The 18,713-nt window shown below is 41.2% G+C and overlaps 1 protein-coding gene across 1 annotated transcript in view; it reads right to left on the reverse strand.

The window, feature by feature from the left end:
• The window catches only part of kcnq1.1 (potassium voltage-gated channel, KQT-like subfamily, member 1.1), a 51,350-nt gene that overhangs the window by 17,060 nt on the left and 15,577 nt on the right, over window positions 1–18,713 (reverse strand). The window contains exons 3-7 of the mRNA XM_040045558.1: window positions 11,618–11,744; window positions 10,950–11,028; window positions 10,390–10,486; window positions 5,026–5,166; window positions 107–217 (exon numbers count right to left, since the gene is read on the reverse strand). Coding sequence (XP_039901492.1) covers window positions 107–217; window positions 5,026–5,166; window positions 10,390–10,486; window positions 10,950–11,028; window positions 11,618–11,744 — 555 coding nt within the window. The remainder of the gene's footprint in view (window positions 1–106; window positions 218–5,025; window positions 5,167–10,389; window positions 10,487–10,949; window positions 11,029–11,617; window positions 11,745–18,713) is intronic.

Genomic DNA, 18,713 nt, shown 5'->3' on the forward strand with positions numbered 1-18,713 from the left:
TGGGTTCACTGACTTACTATGTTTCTCAGCAAAGTCACTGCTGTTCTGTAATCCTCACGGCACAACTCAACGATATGGTTAGATGGAAATTTCTCACTGCACTTACTGCAGGCAGGGCAAAGAATGAAATGGCAAAGACTGAGAAACAGGAAGCAATAGTCTTTCCAATCCAGGTTTGTGGCACTTTGTCTCCATAGCCAATAGTTGTCACTGTGACCTAAAGGAAAAAAAACACAGACAAGACAATGACGACAGTAGCATTTTATAATTAGCGTTCATCAAAATATACAGCTAGGGTACGTGTTTTTAATAAACCAAAGTATAGGACAGCTTAAATAATTACCTGAGGCACTAGATGAAAAGTTAAATGGGAACTACACACCTTCGGAGCGGGAGTCACAAGTTCGATTCCCACCCGGTATCCAGTAAGGGTCTTGGCTAGACCCCCCATGCTAAAAACCAAGCCCTGGAATGACGCAGCTATGTCTGCAGCCTGTCTGCAGCTCAGACACAAGAATTTCACTACATGTTGTACTCTGTTTAATTGTGTATGTGACAAATAAAGGTTGTTTGCTTGTTTTTGTTTGTTTGTATCACAAACTGCTTTGTGCTATGTTCTGTATTTATATTGGACACACAGCTGGATTTTGGGGTTCATATATTTTGCTTAAGGACACCACTGGTCCCCTGAGACATGGCCGCCATTACTACATATCATCATCACTGGTTGAAAAATCTGGGGATCATCAAAGTCAGTACATCCGTGGTCCCTGCAGATAGGCTAGAGCAGTTGCTGATACCACACTCTTGAGTATCTGCTGACTCAAATACCAATTTGATACCGTCTTTTCCTCGCTCTTCAGTAACTAGGCTGCTAATAATACATTTTTTGGAAACACAGCTGAGCTCCAGATGTCTCTTGTGAAACTGCAATGCTCATATTCCAGTCATTTCAGTGGATAGTATTATAACTTGTATGCACTTCCTGGAGACTTATTATTATCACTGCATCCCTAATTGTAACCACTACCCTATCATTAAAGGGGACCTATTATGCTTTTCCTTATTTTCTATCACATATATACATAGTGTTATCAAGGCTGGAGTGCTAATATTTAACACTGCTACAGTTTTAAAGGACAATGTGTAAAGTAACCCTAAAAAGCTTAGGCTACAAACTGCTATAAACACTCTAAACACTACCAATTAGAGTGGATATCTCAGGCACACAGGCACCAGGGCAACACTTTCTAATCTAATCTAATAAATTCTAATCTTTCTAATCGACCGAGTTACTCATTGCACATCTATTTCCATGCACGTGCTCAGAGCTTACTTTAGCATTAGCATTAGCATTAACTTGATAGTTTGGGCTAATGAACTGCACTTGGTACTGACAGGGGTTATTAGATTTGTACAGAAAATCATTAACTTTCTAAAGTATCCAACACTGACTTGATCCAAAAACAGTAGTAGTCGTTTTAGAGTACAGACATTTTGCTAGTGTGGTTGCAAAAAAACAGTGAAAGTACTGCTAGCAAACAGTTTAAAAACTGTATCATCACATCTACAGCTGAACCCACAATTATCTATTGACTTTACTTGACCAAATACTTTCTCTGCTTTGAGTCTTTAGTGCATTAGACCCTTGATTTCCCAATCCTCCAACTACAACTCTGATCTTTTCACCTCTTGGACTCTTAATAACATCTTCATGTGCTGAAATACCCCAAACTGACTCTCAGCGTGTGTGACAGCAGACCCAAATCAGATTTAAAAAAAAAAAAAAATCATGGGATCTAATGTGTACAACAACAACTTTCATTTCATACTGAGACAAGTTATTGACTTTGCTGTGTATGTGTGAGAATGTGTGTGTGCGTGCATTTTTTAATATCAGAGTCCCTGAAGTTTCCATGAGGCCGAGTGGGTGGTGACTTATTGTCTGAAAATAAATTTTCATCCCGTGTTTTCTGCACTATTTGTTTTGCTGTTTGTATTAGCAGCCCACTGGATTTGCCCAAGGGGCTTCACACAACTCCTACTGTAACATCAGTAGTACAGATAAAACAGTCTATATTTGACCTTTCACTTGGTAAAAAGCAGCTTACAACAAGTCATGGTTTTCTGCAAAATCTTATTTGTGCCGGGATAGAAATGTCAAATCTCAGAATTCAGAAGACAATCATAATTGAATCGTTTCGGATCATTTCACTTTGACAGTTATTTCTAAGGATAATTTCACTAACATTTTACACGGGTTTCTGTTCTAGTTAAAGGGCGCTGGGCAGTTGCCCAGGACACCAGGACACCTAAGGTAAGGACAAAATATTTTGTAATTAATTTTAAACATCCAAAGCACACCTTACTTTGAACAAATACTGGTCACTGTGCTCTCAACACCAGCTAGACAGATTGTGGAAGGGCACTCTACTGGGGCCTGACTCTTGCTGATATAACCTGCCGGCTGCTGCTTTTGCAACCGTGCAGATTATTTGCTCACACGGCTTTGTGTATCAGACATGAGTAAACACGTTCTTTACGTTCTATGCAAACATTACAATTTCATCCTCATTGGGAAAAATCATAATCCGGACAGATAATACTACGTGCCCAGATATGTCCTACAGCAGGCCTTTTATGTATCTTTCAGTGACATTGTGGAGTCGAACAAATGTTCTAAAGTGCTGCTGTATTTTAGCTAATTCACAGTTTTATGAGTGTCTAAGTCTTTGGCAGATCTTCTTGTATTTGGGAAATATTATGACATTATATATAATATATATTACATTATAAGGAATACTTTATGTCCTTAATCCTATTCAGTTGTAAAACAGCTAAACTGCATCACTAAATTTGACATAGGGTTGAATATTGAACTGTACGGCATATAATGGGGCAAAGTGAATTATAAAGCAAAGCAGTGACGTTCTCATATTAATGACTTCTGTTATAGTTTCTCAGTATAGAACTCATAGAGATAATGTTAGAATCATATAGGGATGTGAACACTCTGGTTATGTTTCATACCACAATCCCAAACATGATTAAAACTGGGATAACTCATAACACAGATCAGCATTCATGAAAAGATACTTATTCACGGGTGATACTGGTAGGTCCCCCCCCCCAAAAAAAAAATAAACACACACACACACACACACACACGCACGCACACACACAGAGCTGGCTTGAATCAGGTCAGAAGCACACTGAGTGTTTGCTTAGGGCTCCATGGACAGCAGAGGGCCCCCAAGAGCACTTGAAATTTTCCATAACATAGCTTCTCCAGTTTTTCTCCAAAACGAAAGAAAGAAAGAAAAATGTCAGCAAATAACCTTAACATTAAGTTGATGTGCTTGCTTGTAGTGCGAATCCCTCTAGCCTGTCTGTCTTACTAACATAGCTGGACAGAGCATCTCTTGGTATGTCTGTGTGTTGCTTGTTAACCATTTCCATGGCTGGGTTCTTTGTCTTTGTGGCTGACTAAAGTGAGAGTGAAATTATATATGCTAATAAACACAAACAAGCAACAAGGCTTAGAACCTGCAATTCACACTTCACATGTGTTCATATGTGACCATATGGCTTCGTATGCACATTCGTGAAATGAAACATATGCTTTACAGCAGCAGCCTCTGCAAGGGCCAGTCCAGAAAATACAATGTAGGAGTATGATTGCACTCCACAAAAGCACCCTGAACTCGACAGTGATCATGTAAAAAAGGAAACTCTTTGCAAAGCCAGTGACTGACAATTACAATTGATTCAGTATTAGAATATAAATGCTCCTTAGCTGTGCATATGAAATGATAACAAAAACAACAAAACAAAAAGTCATTCATGCAGCATTTCATTCTCATGTGTCATCTTGAGATTGTAAAGAATATACTGTGTGAAAAAAATCGTGTTTGTTTATCTCATACTTTTCTGTATAAGTATACTCAATTGTAGATGAACAGATTGAGCAAATTGTTTGCACTGTGCTGACAGGTGGGACTGTGTGGCAATCTCACACAGCGTGCATGGCTTATGGGTAAATTAGGAAGGCCCCCTTAGCAGAATTTTCCTCAGAGCCCCAGGCAAACTCTGCTCATGTTTCTGTCATTTTAGAGAACATTTCAATAACTTACTTTCATTTTCTGGAGACTTTCTTCAACCATCATAACTGCTTGCCAAATCCCAAGACTCAACAAAGAGACTATTATAATTTTCCTTTTTTTGTGTGTCATACACTATATTGCCAAAAGTATTCACTCACCCATCTAAATTATTGAATCCAGGTGTTCCAATCACTTGCACGGCCACAGGTGTATAAAATCAAGCAGCAAGACATACAGACTTCTTTTACAAACATTTGTGAGCGAGTGGGTCGCACTCAGGAGCTCAGTGATTTTCAGGATGGTACTGTGATAGTCATAGTCATGAAAATTCCTTGCTACCACAGTCAACAACAACAGCAACTGAGCCACAAAGTGGTAGGCCACGTAAAATCACAGAGCGAGGTCAGTGAACGCGCATAGTGCATAGAGGTCACCAACTTTCTGCAGGCAGTTACTACAGACCTTCTAAACTTCACGTGGACTTCAGATTAGCTCAAGAACGGAGCGTAGAGGGAGCTTCATGGAATGGGTTTCCATGGCTGAGCAGCTGCATCCATGCCTTAGTCTGAGCCTTAGCTTCTAAGTGTCGGATGCAGCGATGTAAAGCACACCACCACTGGAACCTAGAGCAGTGCAGATGTGTTCTCTGGAGTGATGAGTCTGTGCGCTTGGCTCAAGTAGGTTTTGTTTTTTAAGAGTTGGGCTCAGCCCCTTAGCTCCAACTCTTAACAAATTTGTGGGAACGGGATGGCCCCTTCCTGTTTCAACATGACTGCTCGCCAGTCTCTCTCTCTCTCCATATACATGCTTTCACAGTTAATTTTTTCGATTGACATTATCATTTCCCTTTTTGTCCCAGGAGTCCCAAAAATGTGTGTACAATGATTTATGGCCATACACTATAAGTAATACAAATGCTTACCACTCCCCACCACAGGGCATCAGCATAGTTCCCAAAACCAGTGGTGCCACTGCTGTCAACAGCATCTTTCTCTGCCAGGTAGACAAAGTACGACGAGAAGATCAGGCTCAAAAAGCCAATGTATAAGGTTGTGATCAGCTCCTGAAATACACATGCACAAAGACATTACATATTTCAAACTCGAACATGTGACCATGTTAGAGAAAATATTAAGTAATATGAGGTGTGAATTTATGTATACTTTCTGGCAAAATGCATCAGTTAGCTTACCAGTCAGCTGCCTGTAGCTGGATGTGGCTGTGTTTGCTAATAACATGACATATGGATGTGAATATTCATGTAAGAGTGCTGGGTAAATATGATGATTAAATTTTTCCATTGGAGCATTTTGCTGCCTGTGCGGGCTTGTGTCATTCAATAACCAAAAGTGAATGCAAAGCTGTTCTTAATCATGCAACCTGTCATTTTGCCGCTAATTTTCGGCACCAGTTCTTTCAATCGAACATCAATTGGATGGGATCTTATTTGAAAACTGCCATCTGAAATTTGATTATGACGCTCTATCTCAACCAAAACTGTGCGACTCTATTCAGAATAAGTGGGGTTTTTTTTTGATCAAGTGAAAAGCCATTAAAATGCTCATGGTATTCTTGGCCTGAGCAAACACTAAAATGTCTTGAGTTTTAAAGGGGCCATAAGTGCTAATGAGTTTAAACTGAAAGTAAATTCAGTAATAATCAGGAATCACCGCAGGGGTGTTGATTGAATTCAGATGTGCGGTAAATCATCATAAATTACTTTGAAACCCAGACGTCTGATGTCTTCCAGTGTATTTATCATATATATAAAGCATCGTGTTGCAGATTCAATAAGCAGCTGTCTACAATTTGCTCAGGAGGTCTACTTGGGTTTGGGGCTCTCATCCTGTCTGAGTGTAATTAGACTACTGCTTTGTGAAAAAGCTCTCTAAGTGCACTCACCTACTATGTGATTTTAAACTGGGTTTAACTACTCAAAGTGCCAGAGCGCTTCCTGATAAGTGAAAATTTTATTCGTGTCTCGGCCCAAAACTGTCACTCTGAGATTGCGACACAGAGAAGCAGCAGCAGATGTAAGCATCCTAGCCTTACATTGCTCTAAACAAACGGTGCTTACGATCTCCCAGTAGTCCACATTTGCACCTGCATTTCCTCATTTCATTACACATTGTTTTTGGGAATGTTTCTGGGCATCAGACCTTTGCTAGTAAACACCTGACAGAGCCTCTATAACACCTTCAAGTCATCCGTACTGCTAGCAACTTGATTCTTGGAAATAACAGCTTTTAACGCATTCAGGTACATTTTCCTTGAGCTGCTACCTGAGGTTTAGTAGATGTGTTGCTGTCGCTGTGACCTGGCAAACACATTCACGAGATGTGTGCCTCCCATCTGCCAGTATCAGCCAGGAGCAACTGTGCAAATTGTGTTTAGAGCCACAGGCACTAGAATGCCACTGTGTGTGTATGTAAATGCCGTTATAACACAAGGATTGGATACTGATTGGAGTGAATGAAACTCCATTGACTTTAAAAACTCCAGCTGTTAACACAGAGGGGGCTGCACTTTCATGCGTTTATGCGAGAGTCTAGCGGAGCAAAATATTCCTGCTCTGTATAACACCAAGAAACTCACAAAGGAACATATATTATATACAATACACCAGAGACCAGCTGGTTGATGGCAACTTGACCCCTACTGCACTGGCTGTTGTGAGAGTACACAATGTATTTCCCTTACGGCTGTTGGAGTTGTGTAGAGCCTTAGCAGAAGACATGAGAACTATACCCACAGTGGCTGCAGTGCGAGGTGAAACAAAAATAAAGCATGGATGTGATGAGTGTGGTTCTCATGGAACAGCTCCCTCTATGTTACACATGATGACTTCTGATGCCTGCAATCAGGACTGAATTTAGCCAGGCCTCTCCTAGAGTCAGTCTCACACTCATCCTCTCCTTTCAGAGTCTATTTAGGAACAGCCCAGCCAGTGTGTGAGTGGAATTGGGCAGTGAAACCCTTAAATGGTCTACATCAGTGAAGGCTTGTCACTCTCAGCTAGCAGGGTTTGGAAAATTGAGAAAACCTGAAATAAGTCCCACATGGTTTTGCGTGCTATAGGTGTATTCTATGCAAATTTGGGGGGTGGGGGAGTTACAAGATGATTAAAAGGATTAAGAAAGACAAAGAAAGGCACGATTTATAGTTAGGTCCACAGTGACACAATTTTTTGTAGTTTTCCCTCTGAACACCATCACACTGGACTTTAAATCAAACAATCAAGATGGGATTCAAGTGCAGTCTTTCAGCTTTAGTTCAAGGGGCATAACAAAACATTTGCATTAACTGTTTAGAAATTACTGTCATTTTTATACACAGTTTTCTATTTTCAGGGCTCAAAACTAATTGGTCAAATGAACATGGGTAATTTTAAATCTCGTGATTGTTTTCAGTACACGGATGAAAATCCTTTGAATGACGGCTTGAAGTCTAAAACCCATGAACATCACTAAATGCTGTTTCCTCCCTTGAGATGCCCTGTCGGGCCTTTACTGCAGCAGTCTTCAGTTCCTATTTGTTTGTGGATCTCTCTGCTTTCAGTTTTGCCTTCAGTAAGTGAAAAGCATGCTGTGTTCGGTCGAGATCAGGTGACTGACCTGTCAGTTGAATTTCTTTGTCTTGAGAAAGTTTTGCAGCTTTCTTTGGGTTGTTGTCTATTTGTAGTCTCACGTGCCATACAATCAATTTGCAGGATTTAGCTGAGTAGAGAACATTTGCAAGCGCTTCTTTCACCAGTCACATCATTGATAAACACTAGTGACTTGGTTCCACTGACAGCCACACATGCCTGTGCAATATTACCTTCACCCATGTTTGACAGATGATGTGATATCTTTCAGATTTGTAATAAGCTTCTGAGCTGTTCACTTATTTCTCAATTTGTTTCTCTTGCCATCATTCTGATACCAGTTAATCTTAGTTTCATCTGTCCAAGGATTTATTTTTCCCCAGATCTTGTCAATTTCCTTTAGATGTTTTATGACAAAGTCTAATCTGACTTTCCTTTTTTGGATTGCAACCAGTGGTTTGCACTTTGTTAGAAACTTTTGATATAAAAATGTGCAGTCATGAAAGCATTTTGGCCAGATGTTGTGAAGGTGGAAAGAATTCTGTGATCGTCTACTTTAGTCGTCTTCCGTTGTCGTCCTGGCACTTTGTTATTGCTGAGCTGGCCGATGCATTCATTCTTTTAAAGAATGCACCACTTTGGATCCTTGGATCTCTGAATGTTCCTTTTTTATTACTCCTGCACAAAGTAAACATTATTCTAATCACTCTAGCTGCTGGAGAAACTGTGGGGCCCAAGAAATAAAACACTTCCACTTGTTTTGGTCTTGCCCATTGATCAACACTTTTTGGGTATCGATTCATTCTGAGTTACAGATTATTTTTAGTATGCAACTTCCTTTTAATTGGGATGAACTTTTGTTTGGATATTTATACTCAGTGAATGTAGATAAAATGTCCAAGCTGTTGTATGGTATTCTGAGTCTGGCTGCCCGTAAGACTATTACCAAGAAATGGCTTAGTGTGAAAATTCCATCACTAAATGACTGGTATGAGATTGTTTATGGGATGTTTAAAATGGAAAGAATTACCTTCATTAATAGACTCCAATATGACATATTTAGTGATATTTGGGATAAATGGAAACATTACATTTTGTCAAGGAGACCCGATTTTGTTTGAATCTCTGTAATTATGTATGCCATATTTTTGAACTGTTATGTGTATATATGTATATGTCAGTATGTATGTGTATAGGCAAATACATATGTATGTAGGTATGTGTATGTATGTGTGTGTGTGGTTATATATATATGTATATATATATATATATATATATATATATATATATATATAATATAATATACTAGATGGTACACCCGTTTGTTTATTTTTGATTATTTGTTTATTTTGGTTTATTTGTGTTCATATAGGTTGTTTATTAAAAAATAAAATAGCAAAGACCTCCAAAAAAAAAAAAAAATAGGATCTCTGAATGTTCCAGTGGACAGCTGATTTCATCACTTGAAATCAAGTCCAGATCTTTCATCTGCATAATTTGCCATAGCATAATCAGGAAAATATCCTGACTTGACCATGAAACTGCTTGTCTGTTAGGAACTGTTTAGAAATATATATAATTCTGTATACTTGACTTTAATTGCTAGAAGGTTAATGCAACACTTTTGTTAAACCCTTGAAATAAACCAAAAACAATAACATCTTGATTGCATACATTTGAAAACAAACAAACAAACTATCCCATTGTCTCAGTCCCCCTAAGTAACTGTAGATGGACTGCATAAACTATGTTCATTATCTCTGTCAACCTTTTCTTGCTTTGTAAGAAATGTTACTTCCTCAAAATTAGTCAGATGCAGCACAACACTCTTGGGTTGAAGTTTTCACTGCAGATTGTATATTTGTGTGTATATTTGTTTTTATTCAATAGTAATTTAGCTGAGCTAACCATGAGAAGGTGAATATGACCTTTTAAAACAATCGGTTAATTAGGAGCACAGCATGCAACACAAAGGAGGTTTCTAAGGAAACAGAACTTAGCAGATTAACAAGAACTCATCCCCTAGGCATATCAGCTGTGATAGATACTGCACTCTCCTTCAATAACAAGTACATTCCAAACTTCACCATTTTTTTTTTTTTACCTTCAAGCTAAAGTGCTTTCTACAGCCAGTCAGAAATCAGATTTGAAAATGCCCAAATATGTCCCTGTGCTGACATTCATAGCAGAGGTCAGTGGCTGATGATAACCAGCTTCAGCTGCAAGCAAAATCAGCCACGGCCAATACAAGAAAGCATGGTAGGTGGTACTGGATGAGTAACATCCTTGATCCCCTGCTCATCACTCTCTCTTTTTATACTGACATTAAGGACAACTACTGTGACCACTGGGGCTAATCATGTCCACCTCTGTGTCTCAGCTGAATGATACCCTAGAGAAAGACATGGCCCTCTCCAGCAGATGAGCCTATATCCCAAAAACCCAAGCTATTACGCAGTGGCGCTTTTGTTGTGGTTCTCGGCTGAATACTCGTTTAACTGTATGAGGTATTCCCATGTGAGGACCTTCTCTTTATACCGCATAGAAAGGAAAAATAAAACATGAAGAGGACAGACTATCCTTGGCATAATCCCCTGACAGAAAGCTGGCAGATAACTAATAATGCTCCGAAGCTCTGGTGGTGGTAATAGTTCTGGATGTAAAATCTAATTTGAAGCCTTTAAAGGAGTGATTGTGTACCTGCCGATGGATGAAGACAACTGAGCCCAGGAGACGCCACGTTCCTCCCTGTCGGTCAACGTGGAGCATACGCAGGATTTGCAGAAAGCGAATCCCTCTGGTCAATTAAAAAAAGGAAAAGGAAAAGAGAAAGTGTTTATATGCAGATATTATTCTGCACAGCAATTGAATGCTAATATTCATGTACACACAATAAGGCTAGAAATATTTGAATACCTAAAGCATGTGTGCATCTTTATCACATATATCATAAATGGCCTCCATTCCTATGTAAAGACTTTCGACGTTTACAAATGTTAGAGCAAACTCGTATAATTTTCTCCCTTGCAGAGCAGTGAGCAATAGGCCTGGCTTGCAGTTCAGCGATTAATCCCAGAGGTGTAGTACGTTCTTACAGTCATGGCTACAAACTTTCACCCCAAACTGATGAAATCATTCATTATGGATCTGGCTTTGTGCAGGGGCACATAGTTATGTTATCGAGGCCAGAGGTACAGAAAGCATCTTCATACTTATGGCCACAAAGTTTCTGCTTGTACATACTAGACACAGTCTCTTACCTTACAGCAGAGGTTGCAAAGACCTGGCCTTTGGAGCCCACTGACAGCACAATTATCGAAGCAACAACTACAATCAGATCTGCATTAATAGAGAATGAGGGGTCTTAAGCCTACATATGCCATAACCAATAACGTATATAATATGAATAATTTTACACTCATGATTATGATGTTAATACAACAAGAAATTAAGAAGTGTTGTTCTCCATATGGGGGTGGGGTGGGACGGTGGGGGTCAAAGAAGAAAGTACAGAAAGTGTTATTTTAGGAAATTATCATCAGTTTTCATTTCAGAATGATTCTATTAATCAATTTAGCTTAGAAGGGTTACACACATTATTAATACTAATTTTCATTGCAACATATTAAAAAAAAAAAACACCTGGAGGCATCAAATTTAAGAATAACAAGCTGAAGGTGGAAGAAATATTGCAGTGACAGTTTTAATTTCATGCTGAATTTGTCTTAAATATCTCATTTTGGGATAAAGCTCAGGGTATATTACAGATATTGTTTAAATTTTGTGCGTGGGTGGGGAGTGATACGTCTGTCAGCATGCATGTGTAAAGATATGTGTGTGTGTGTGTGTGTGTGTGTGTGTGTGTGTGTGTGTGTGTGTGTGTGTGTGTGTGTGTGTGTGTGTGTGTGCACGGGGGTTGTGTTGCTACCTATAACAGATATTGGCTTCCTGGCAAAGCGTAGTCGGCCCCAGATGCCAACATATTTACTGCGGCAGCCTGCTGACCAAAGGCGGACAAAATATTCCACACCGAAGAACACCACAAGGACAATCTCCTGTCAGACAAATGAGGGAGAGGGAGGGAGGCAGAAAAAAACAAACAAACATCAGATGCTGCTGCAGGATGTTCGGTCCAAAAACGGCTGAACAGCTGCTTTGACTAAAACAATGTTTGTGTTACAAATAATATGGATAAAATATTATTAATTACCAAGATAAACCTGATAACACTTCCAATTTGTCAAATATTCATTTTCATTCTGTGCATACTCCATTTGCTACTTCCTATTTGTATCACACCATTGATTTGAGTCAGCTGTTAAAATAATTTAATGTACCTGATAAAACAAGGTACGTGTGCTTTCTGACAGGTGGTTCAATAATCTTTATCTCTATTTAGTTGATTTTGAAACTGGATTTTGATTATTTTACGCATCCAAGTTATTAAATCTTGAAGAATATATATGTGAGCAATGTTACATAAAGTCTTTCTATCTCCGGAGAGAGTCGTATAAGATCTGATATATTTCAGAGTGACTTGAGTACTTGAGTCAGCATCAGCTGGGATTTGATGAAAATCTGGAGGTGTACAGTGAGAAAAAAAGTAGGTTATAAGACCTCTGTAGCCCACCTATTACTGCTGATTGTGGCAGCTTGAAGCTACATTAGCTGCTCACACGCAAATGTTACCCAAGGATTAAGGTGGTTTTAAAGAGGAAGGCAAACTATCCATTTTTATATTTTTCTTTTAATAGAACAAAAACTTAAACATTCTAGAAAAGATACTTGATTTTATCTGAAGTTCCACTCATTTTTCTGTACAGTGAAGCTACAGCCAGCAGCTTGTTAGCCTAGCTTAGTTGTCTACAATGACAGTGTAGAGGAGAGAAAACTCATAGCAGCTGGTAGCCCAGTGACAGTTTCTTAGGTTATACTGACTAATTAGCCAATGTGAAAGTTTCGTGAATATAATTTGCAGCTTGCCCCAAATAATTAAATCCAAGCATTGACACAGTTTCAGAGCCAGAAAAATAGCCAATGTGAAAATGCCTTAAAGTCATACTGTATCTGAACACTAACTGAAAACAGCTTTCTGACCGCACTACTGTATACACTTTCCTGTTGAGCTGATGTTCTCAGTCAGTGATTATGGGTGTTACAGAATAACAGGTTCAGTCTGTTTTGTAACTCTCAGTCATACTATGTTTTAAAATGGTGATTAGCTATAGTATGACACTGGCTCACTGGCTAAGGAATTGTCAGTTAGAAGTCCTATCCCACAGTCAGACCTGCGCCTCTTGTCACATTGTGTCAGAAAAATGTTTACTATTGCGTTCTCTTAAGCTAAGTTCCCTCTTTGTGATAATAGCAAAGCAGTTATAGTTTAATAACCCATTTAAAACGTATTATGGCTTAAAGTTATGCTTGTTTAGTGTCCTAGTACCTTTATGTGATAGGTAAGTCCAAATTTCTTTAAGATCTTTGAGTATTAGCCTGTCAATGCACCTTCCTAACCAAATTAGCAGCCAGTGCTACTCTTAGCCACATTTCCTTGTCAAATGTGGTTCCACCCAGTTTAAAAAAATCAAGATGCTAAAACGGAAGTTGCAAACTTAAAGGCTTCAAAATGGTGGCGCAAAAAGCAGTGGGGCATATAACAATGGTAACTTTTTACCATCTATTGTAGAAACTAATCTGGTCTAAAGCTAGCAAAGCCTAAAAGCAGCCTATCAACATATTTAAGATATGCTTATCATTAAAAGCTACATTGCTTGTGTAACCCAGCGGTTCTCGGACTATGTGGACGGCACTGATGGGGCAACAATAAACTCCACGTCTCAGGATAGCAGCTGTCTGACAGTAAATCACTAACCTTAGGTTTTTTTTCCTTTTCTTTTTTTTTTGGATGTGCAAATTGTGTTTTAAGGGCGAAATCTCAGAGCTTTTGGAGCTGTTTTCATTATTTGAGCTAAAAATGTAAACCTTGTAAAATGAAAATTGGATTATTAATATGCTAAAGTGTGTTCCTGGAAGCTAATATGTAAAATGTTAAAGTATTTAATTTTGCAGCAAGGATTTCTACATCAAAAGCTCTGGTGTAAATCGTGGAGCTTGAGTTAAAAGTTTTCTTTACCTCGGGTACTGTAGAGCAATTTTTTTTAGTGTTTATGTGTCTTGTGTCTGCACATGACGACAGTGTTATAGACAGCTGATAGATGCACAGAATGCTGACAGTGGTTTTACTCTATTTCACTGACAGGTGACAACATGCCATCAGTCACAGAGAAGATAAGACGTGAGCTAAGACGATGTGGTTTTTGGAATTTAGAGAGAAAAATGATTTTGCAAACAATTATTAGTTAAGATTAGGAATTTATCGTTTTTTGTTTACAAGACCTTAAGGATGCGTCCTTTGGTCAGAAATCGAACCTAAACACAGCTGTCTGTTTTTTATTTAGAAGAAAACAATGCAGCACATTTTGACAAGGAAGTTATTTACAGAAGTGAAAATGGGGAAATGGGGGGGGGGTGAACAAGCGAAAAAAAGGTGGCAAAGATCAATCCTCATTCTCATCCAGCTTCTCGTGCCTAACCCCGCTGCTACGCTAGATCTCACTCCTCTCAAATCCCTCACCCCTACAAACCCACCCAACTCTGCTTCTTCCATCCTTTTTCTCTTATTATGAGAACCACAAGGGGGGGTGACAACAAATCGAAAACACCTCCTGAAATCATTGTCTCCACGCTGAGGGTCCTTCCCTGAAGTCCTCAATGCAAGATTTCTTTTGACCGAGACAAATCACTGATTCTCATTCCTGCATCGTTCCCTTATGTTAGACTCTCACTATATCCCACCCTTTGGTGTCCACCCCCCCCCCCCCACAAAAAAAAAAAATAATCTATTTAATAGTAATCTACACTGAAGGATGAGTTACTGGTCTCCATTAGTGAAATTCCAGGTCAGCCAGCTTAGATTGCCTGAATTCCTTTGCACTTTAACACACTCAAAAACAATGCAGCTATACTTTAAATAGGTCACGGTGCTCTGGATCCAAAAAGAAATAAACAAATTCTTTTGAGAATGTGAATCCTTTGGGCAAACCGCCAAGCATCTGGCCAAAAACACTACTACACAGTGCCAGCCAAAGCTCCATCTCCAACTAAAGAACAGAGAGGTTTCTGTTAACCTTGAGCATACAGGAAGAAAGAAACAAGACAAAGGAGAGGCTTCAGTGGTGGGGGAGGAAAGAATGAAAGAGTAGCAGGGTCAGAGCAAATCTCTAAACTAGAAAGCACAAAGTACAAAACAGTCCCTCAGGGATGCAGGATGGAAGAGATGAATGTTTGAGATTTTAGCAGCAAATATTAATTATTCATTATCTGTGTAGAAGAGAAGAATAAGAAGATTAAATATCTCCAGAGGGTGAACCTAAGGCAGAAAAACAGGTTGCAATAAAATGCATGTATATTTGATGATACCATAGTATTTATTAATAAAAGACTTTCAGACTTTTTTGGTTTCTTTTTTAAATTACAAGTCTGACTTTTAAACAGAAGAACGCACAGCAGCCCTGTATATGAAGCAGAAAATAAACCTGTAGGATTTGAGATGTGCCGGCTCATGACCCACCATGACTATTTTATCCCATTATCCTCAGGCCAAGGTGAACTTGTCACATGTGGCACGCTCCAGTCCTCCTCAAAATCCTTTTTATCCTTTCTTTAGGTTTTCTTTTATCCAAGCTTGAGTGACTCACTCATCACCCAGACAGCTCCTCTGTGCTCAGCTGCTGGTGTCTCGGGGTTAAGTTTATCTCATTTACTATTGATTTTAGAGGAGGCGCTTTTGCCCTCTTAGGCCAGCGGGACACACTGAAATTGTTTGTCGAAAAGTCACTTATATAGTATGAGCAAAACTGTCCCTAAAATGTTTTTTGTTGTTGTTTTTTTTGTAATGCAGCGGTCAGGGCCATCAATAAATGAAATAGATTTTTTTTTTTTTTTTAAACAGCACACACTGACATTTGGGGTTTCAAAACAAAAAAATGGTCAAAATGAAACATCTGTTTACTCTGACTGTCACGGTGTACAAGGTGGACTCACGCACTGGACTCCAGGGATTGATGCACACAAGAGAATTTATTAATGAGCAATGTCCAATGAGTGTATATACAAAAGGTGTGAGGCAGTGCTATCTACAAAAGGTGAGAGGGGCAGGGCTCCGGGGGAAATCCAGGTGAATACTCTTGTCTCTCTCCAAACATGAATCCACTCGGACACTCGTCACTCAGGGAACACCAGGGAAAACAGTCCAGAGGGTCTGCACACAAAGAAATGCTCGTTAGATCCCAAACACACAACTACATGGAAAAACACTTGCTAGACGCTTGACTTTCACTGACGCGATTCTCACAACGATCCAGCGAAGAACAGCCGTTGCTTCCTGGCTTAAATGCCATCCACACTGATGAGGCACAGGTGTTTCCTCCTCTGAGGGCATGAACCCATAACGAGTTCCGCCCTGGGGGGGAGAGAATCAGCGACCAGCTGAACCTCTAGGCCGTGACAGTACCCCCCCCCCCCCCCCAACGGGAGCCTCCCCGCGACCCCCAGGCTTCTCAGGATGAGCGTCATGGAACGCCCGCACCATGTTCCTGTCCAGAAGGGCCTCCATTCCGTAGCCCTCCCAATCCACAAGGTACTGCAAACCATGCCCCCTGCGCTTGACATCTATGATGCGCGAGATGGTGAAGGCCAGATGGCCATCGATGACCCGGGCGGGCCTGGAAGGAGGGCACAGGGGGCTGGAAAGACAGGGCTTCACTTGAGAGACGTGAAAAACATTGTGGATCCGCATGTTCCGGGCAGCTTAAGATGGACCGACACCGGGTTCACCAGAGAGTCAATCACAAAGGGACCAATAAAGATAGGAGACAGTTTCTTAGACTCAGCTCTAAGCGGAATGAATCTGGTCGACAGCCAAACCTTTTGTCTGGGTGCATAAACTGGTGCCGGGGTCCCATGGCGGTCCGCCAGGCACTTGTTCTGCTCAGCCGTGCGGAGAAGGGCAGCCCGTGTGGTCCTCCAAGCGCGCCGACACCTCTGGATGTGCTGCTGGACAGAAGGTACAAAATGCTCACCCTCTACAGCGGCAAACAGAGGTGGTGGAAACCCAGAGACGCCTCAAAAGGGGACACTCTGGTGGCCGAGGAGGTGAGGCTATTGTGGGCGTACTCAATCCAAGGGAGCTGCTTGCTCCAGGTGGTCTGATGGGTGGAGGCCACGCATCGGAGGGCCGCCTCAAGCTCCTGATTGGCTCGCTCTGTTTGACCCTTAGTCTGCGGGTGAAAGCCAGAGGAAAGACTGACCTGAGCTCCCAGGGAGGAACAGAACTCCTTCCACACACGAGACATGAATTGCGGACCCCTGTCCGAGACTATATCCACCGGAATTCCATGGAGACGGAAGACGTGGTTCATCAGGAGCTGGGCAGTTTCCAGGGCCGTGGGAAGCTTGGGAAGGGCAACAAAGTGAGCTGCTTTAGAAAAACGATCAATGATAGAATGACAGAGTTACCTGACGAAGGTGGCAAGCCCGTGACGAAATTGACAGCGATGTGGGACCAGGGGCGGCTTGGCGTAGGCAGGGGCTGAAGGAGACCAGAGGATGGCTGATTAACACCTCTCCAGGCTTCTTGAAGGGCACAAAGAGTAGTCCAGGAGGACCAGTTCCTGGGTCTGGTTCTGTTCGTTGGGCCCCCCTAATGGCTGGTTCAACCTCCTACGTCAGGGCCCCAATGACACACGAGGAGGGAATGATGGGAGAGTCTCGAGCAGTCTCCTCAGAGGTAGTGAATTGACGAGAGAGAGCGTCGGGTTTGGTGTTGCGGGAACCTGGCCTGTAGGTTATAGTAAACTGAAATCTTGTGAAAAACAGGGCCCACCTAGCCTGGTGGGCATTAAGCCGCTTCGCTGAACGGATATATTCCAAATTTTTATGGTCTGTCCAAACTACAAACGGCTGGGCAGTGCCCTCCAGCCAGGGACGCCATTCCTCTAGAGCGAGCTTAATGGCTAACAGTTCCCTGTCCCCAACGTCATAATTTTGTTCAGCAGATGAGAGACGGCGAGAGTAGAAGGCACAGGGATGGAGCTTACCCTTCTGTTGCTGGGATAGAATGGCCCCCACCCCTGATCCGAGGCATCCACCTCCACGACAAACTGCAGGCCGAGGTCAGGTTGAACCAGGATGGGTGTGGAGGAGAAACGAGGCTTCAGGAGGCTGAAATCCCTTTGTGCTGACTCCTCCCAGCAGAAGGGAACCTTGGGAGATGTGAGACGAGCTAGTGGGAGAGCAAGCTTACTGTAGTCACGGATGAATCGTCTGTAGAAATGAGCAAAACCCAGGAAACTTTGGAGTTGCTTGCGGTTTGTCGGGACGGGCCAATTATTGACAGCTTGGACCTTAGCTGGGTCGGGCCTGAGATTACCCTGTTCAATGATGTAGCCCAGGAATGAAACAGTGGTCACATGAAATTCACACTTCTCACCTTTCATGAAGAGACAGTTCTCGAGAAGACGTTGCAAAACCAGCCGGACGTTCATGTTCAGAGACGGAGCATGAAAAGATGAGAATGTCGTCAAGTTAGATGAACACAAAGTGGTTAAGGACGTCTCGGAGCACGTCGTTGACAAAGGCCTGGAACACAGCTGGGGCATTGGTTAGACCAAACGGCATAACGAGGTACTCAAAATGGCCTAAGTGTGTGTTAAAAGCCATCTTCCATTCATCCCCCTCTCGTATCCTAACCAGATACGCATTACGCAGATCCAGCTTTGTAAAAACTGTGACCCCTTGGAGCAGTTCATAGGGTGATATCATTAGTGGTAGTTGGTATTTGTTTTTGGTGGTGATATTGTTGAGGCCTCGATAATCTATGCACGGCTGTAAGCTCTTGTCCTTCTTACCAACAAAAAAGAACCCCGCCGCAACAGGGGATGATGACGGGCGAATCAGACCTGCGG

Source organism: Simochromis diagramma, unplaced genomic scaffold (assembly GCF_900408965.1).
Source record: "Simochromis diagramma unplaced genomic scaffold, fSimDia1.1 OVJJ01000079.1, whole genome shotgun sequence".
NCBI lineage: Eukaryota > Metazoa > Chordata > Actinopteri > Cichliformes > Cichlidae > Simochromis > Simochromis diagramma.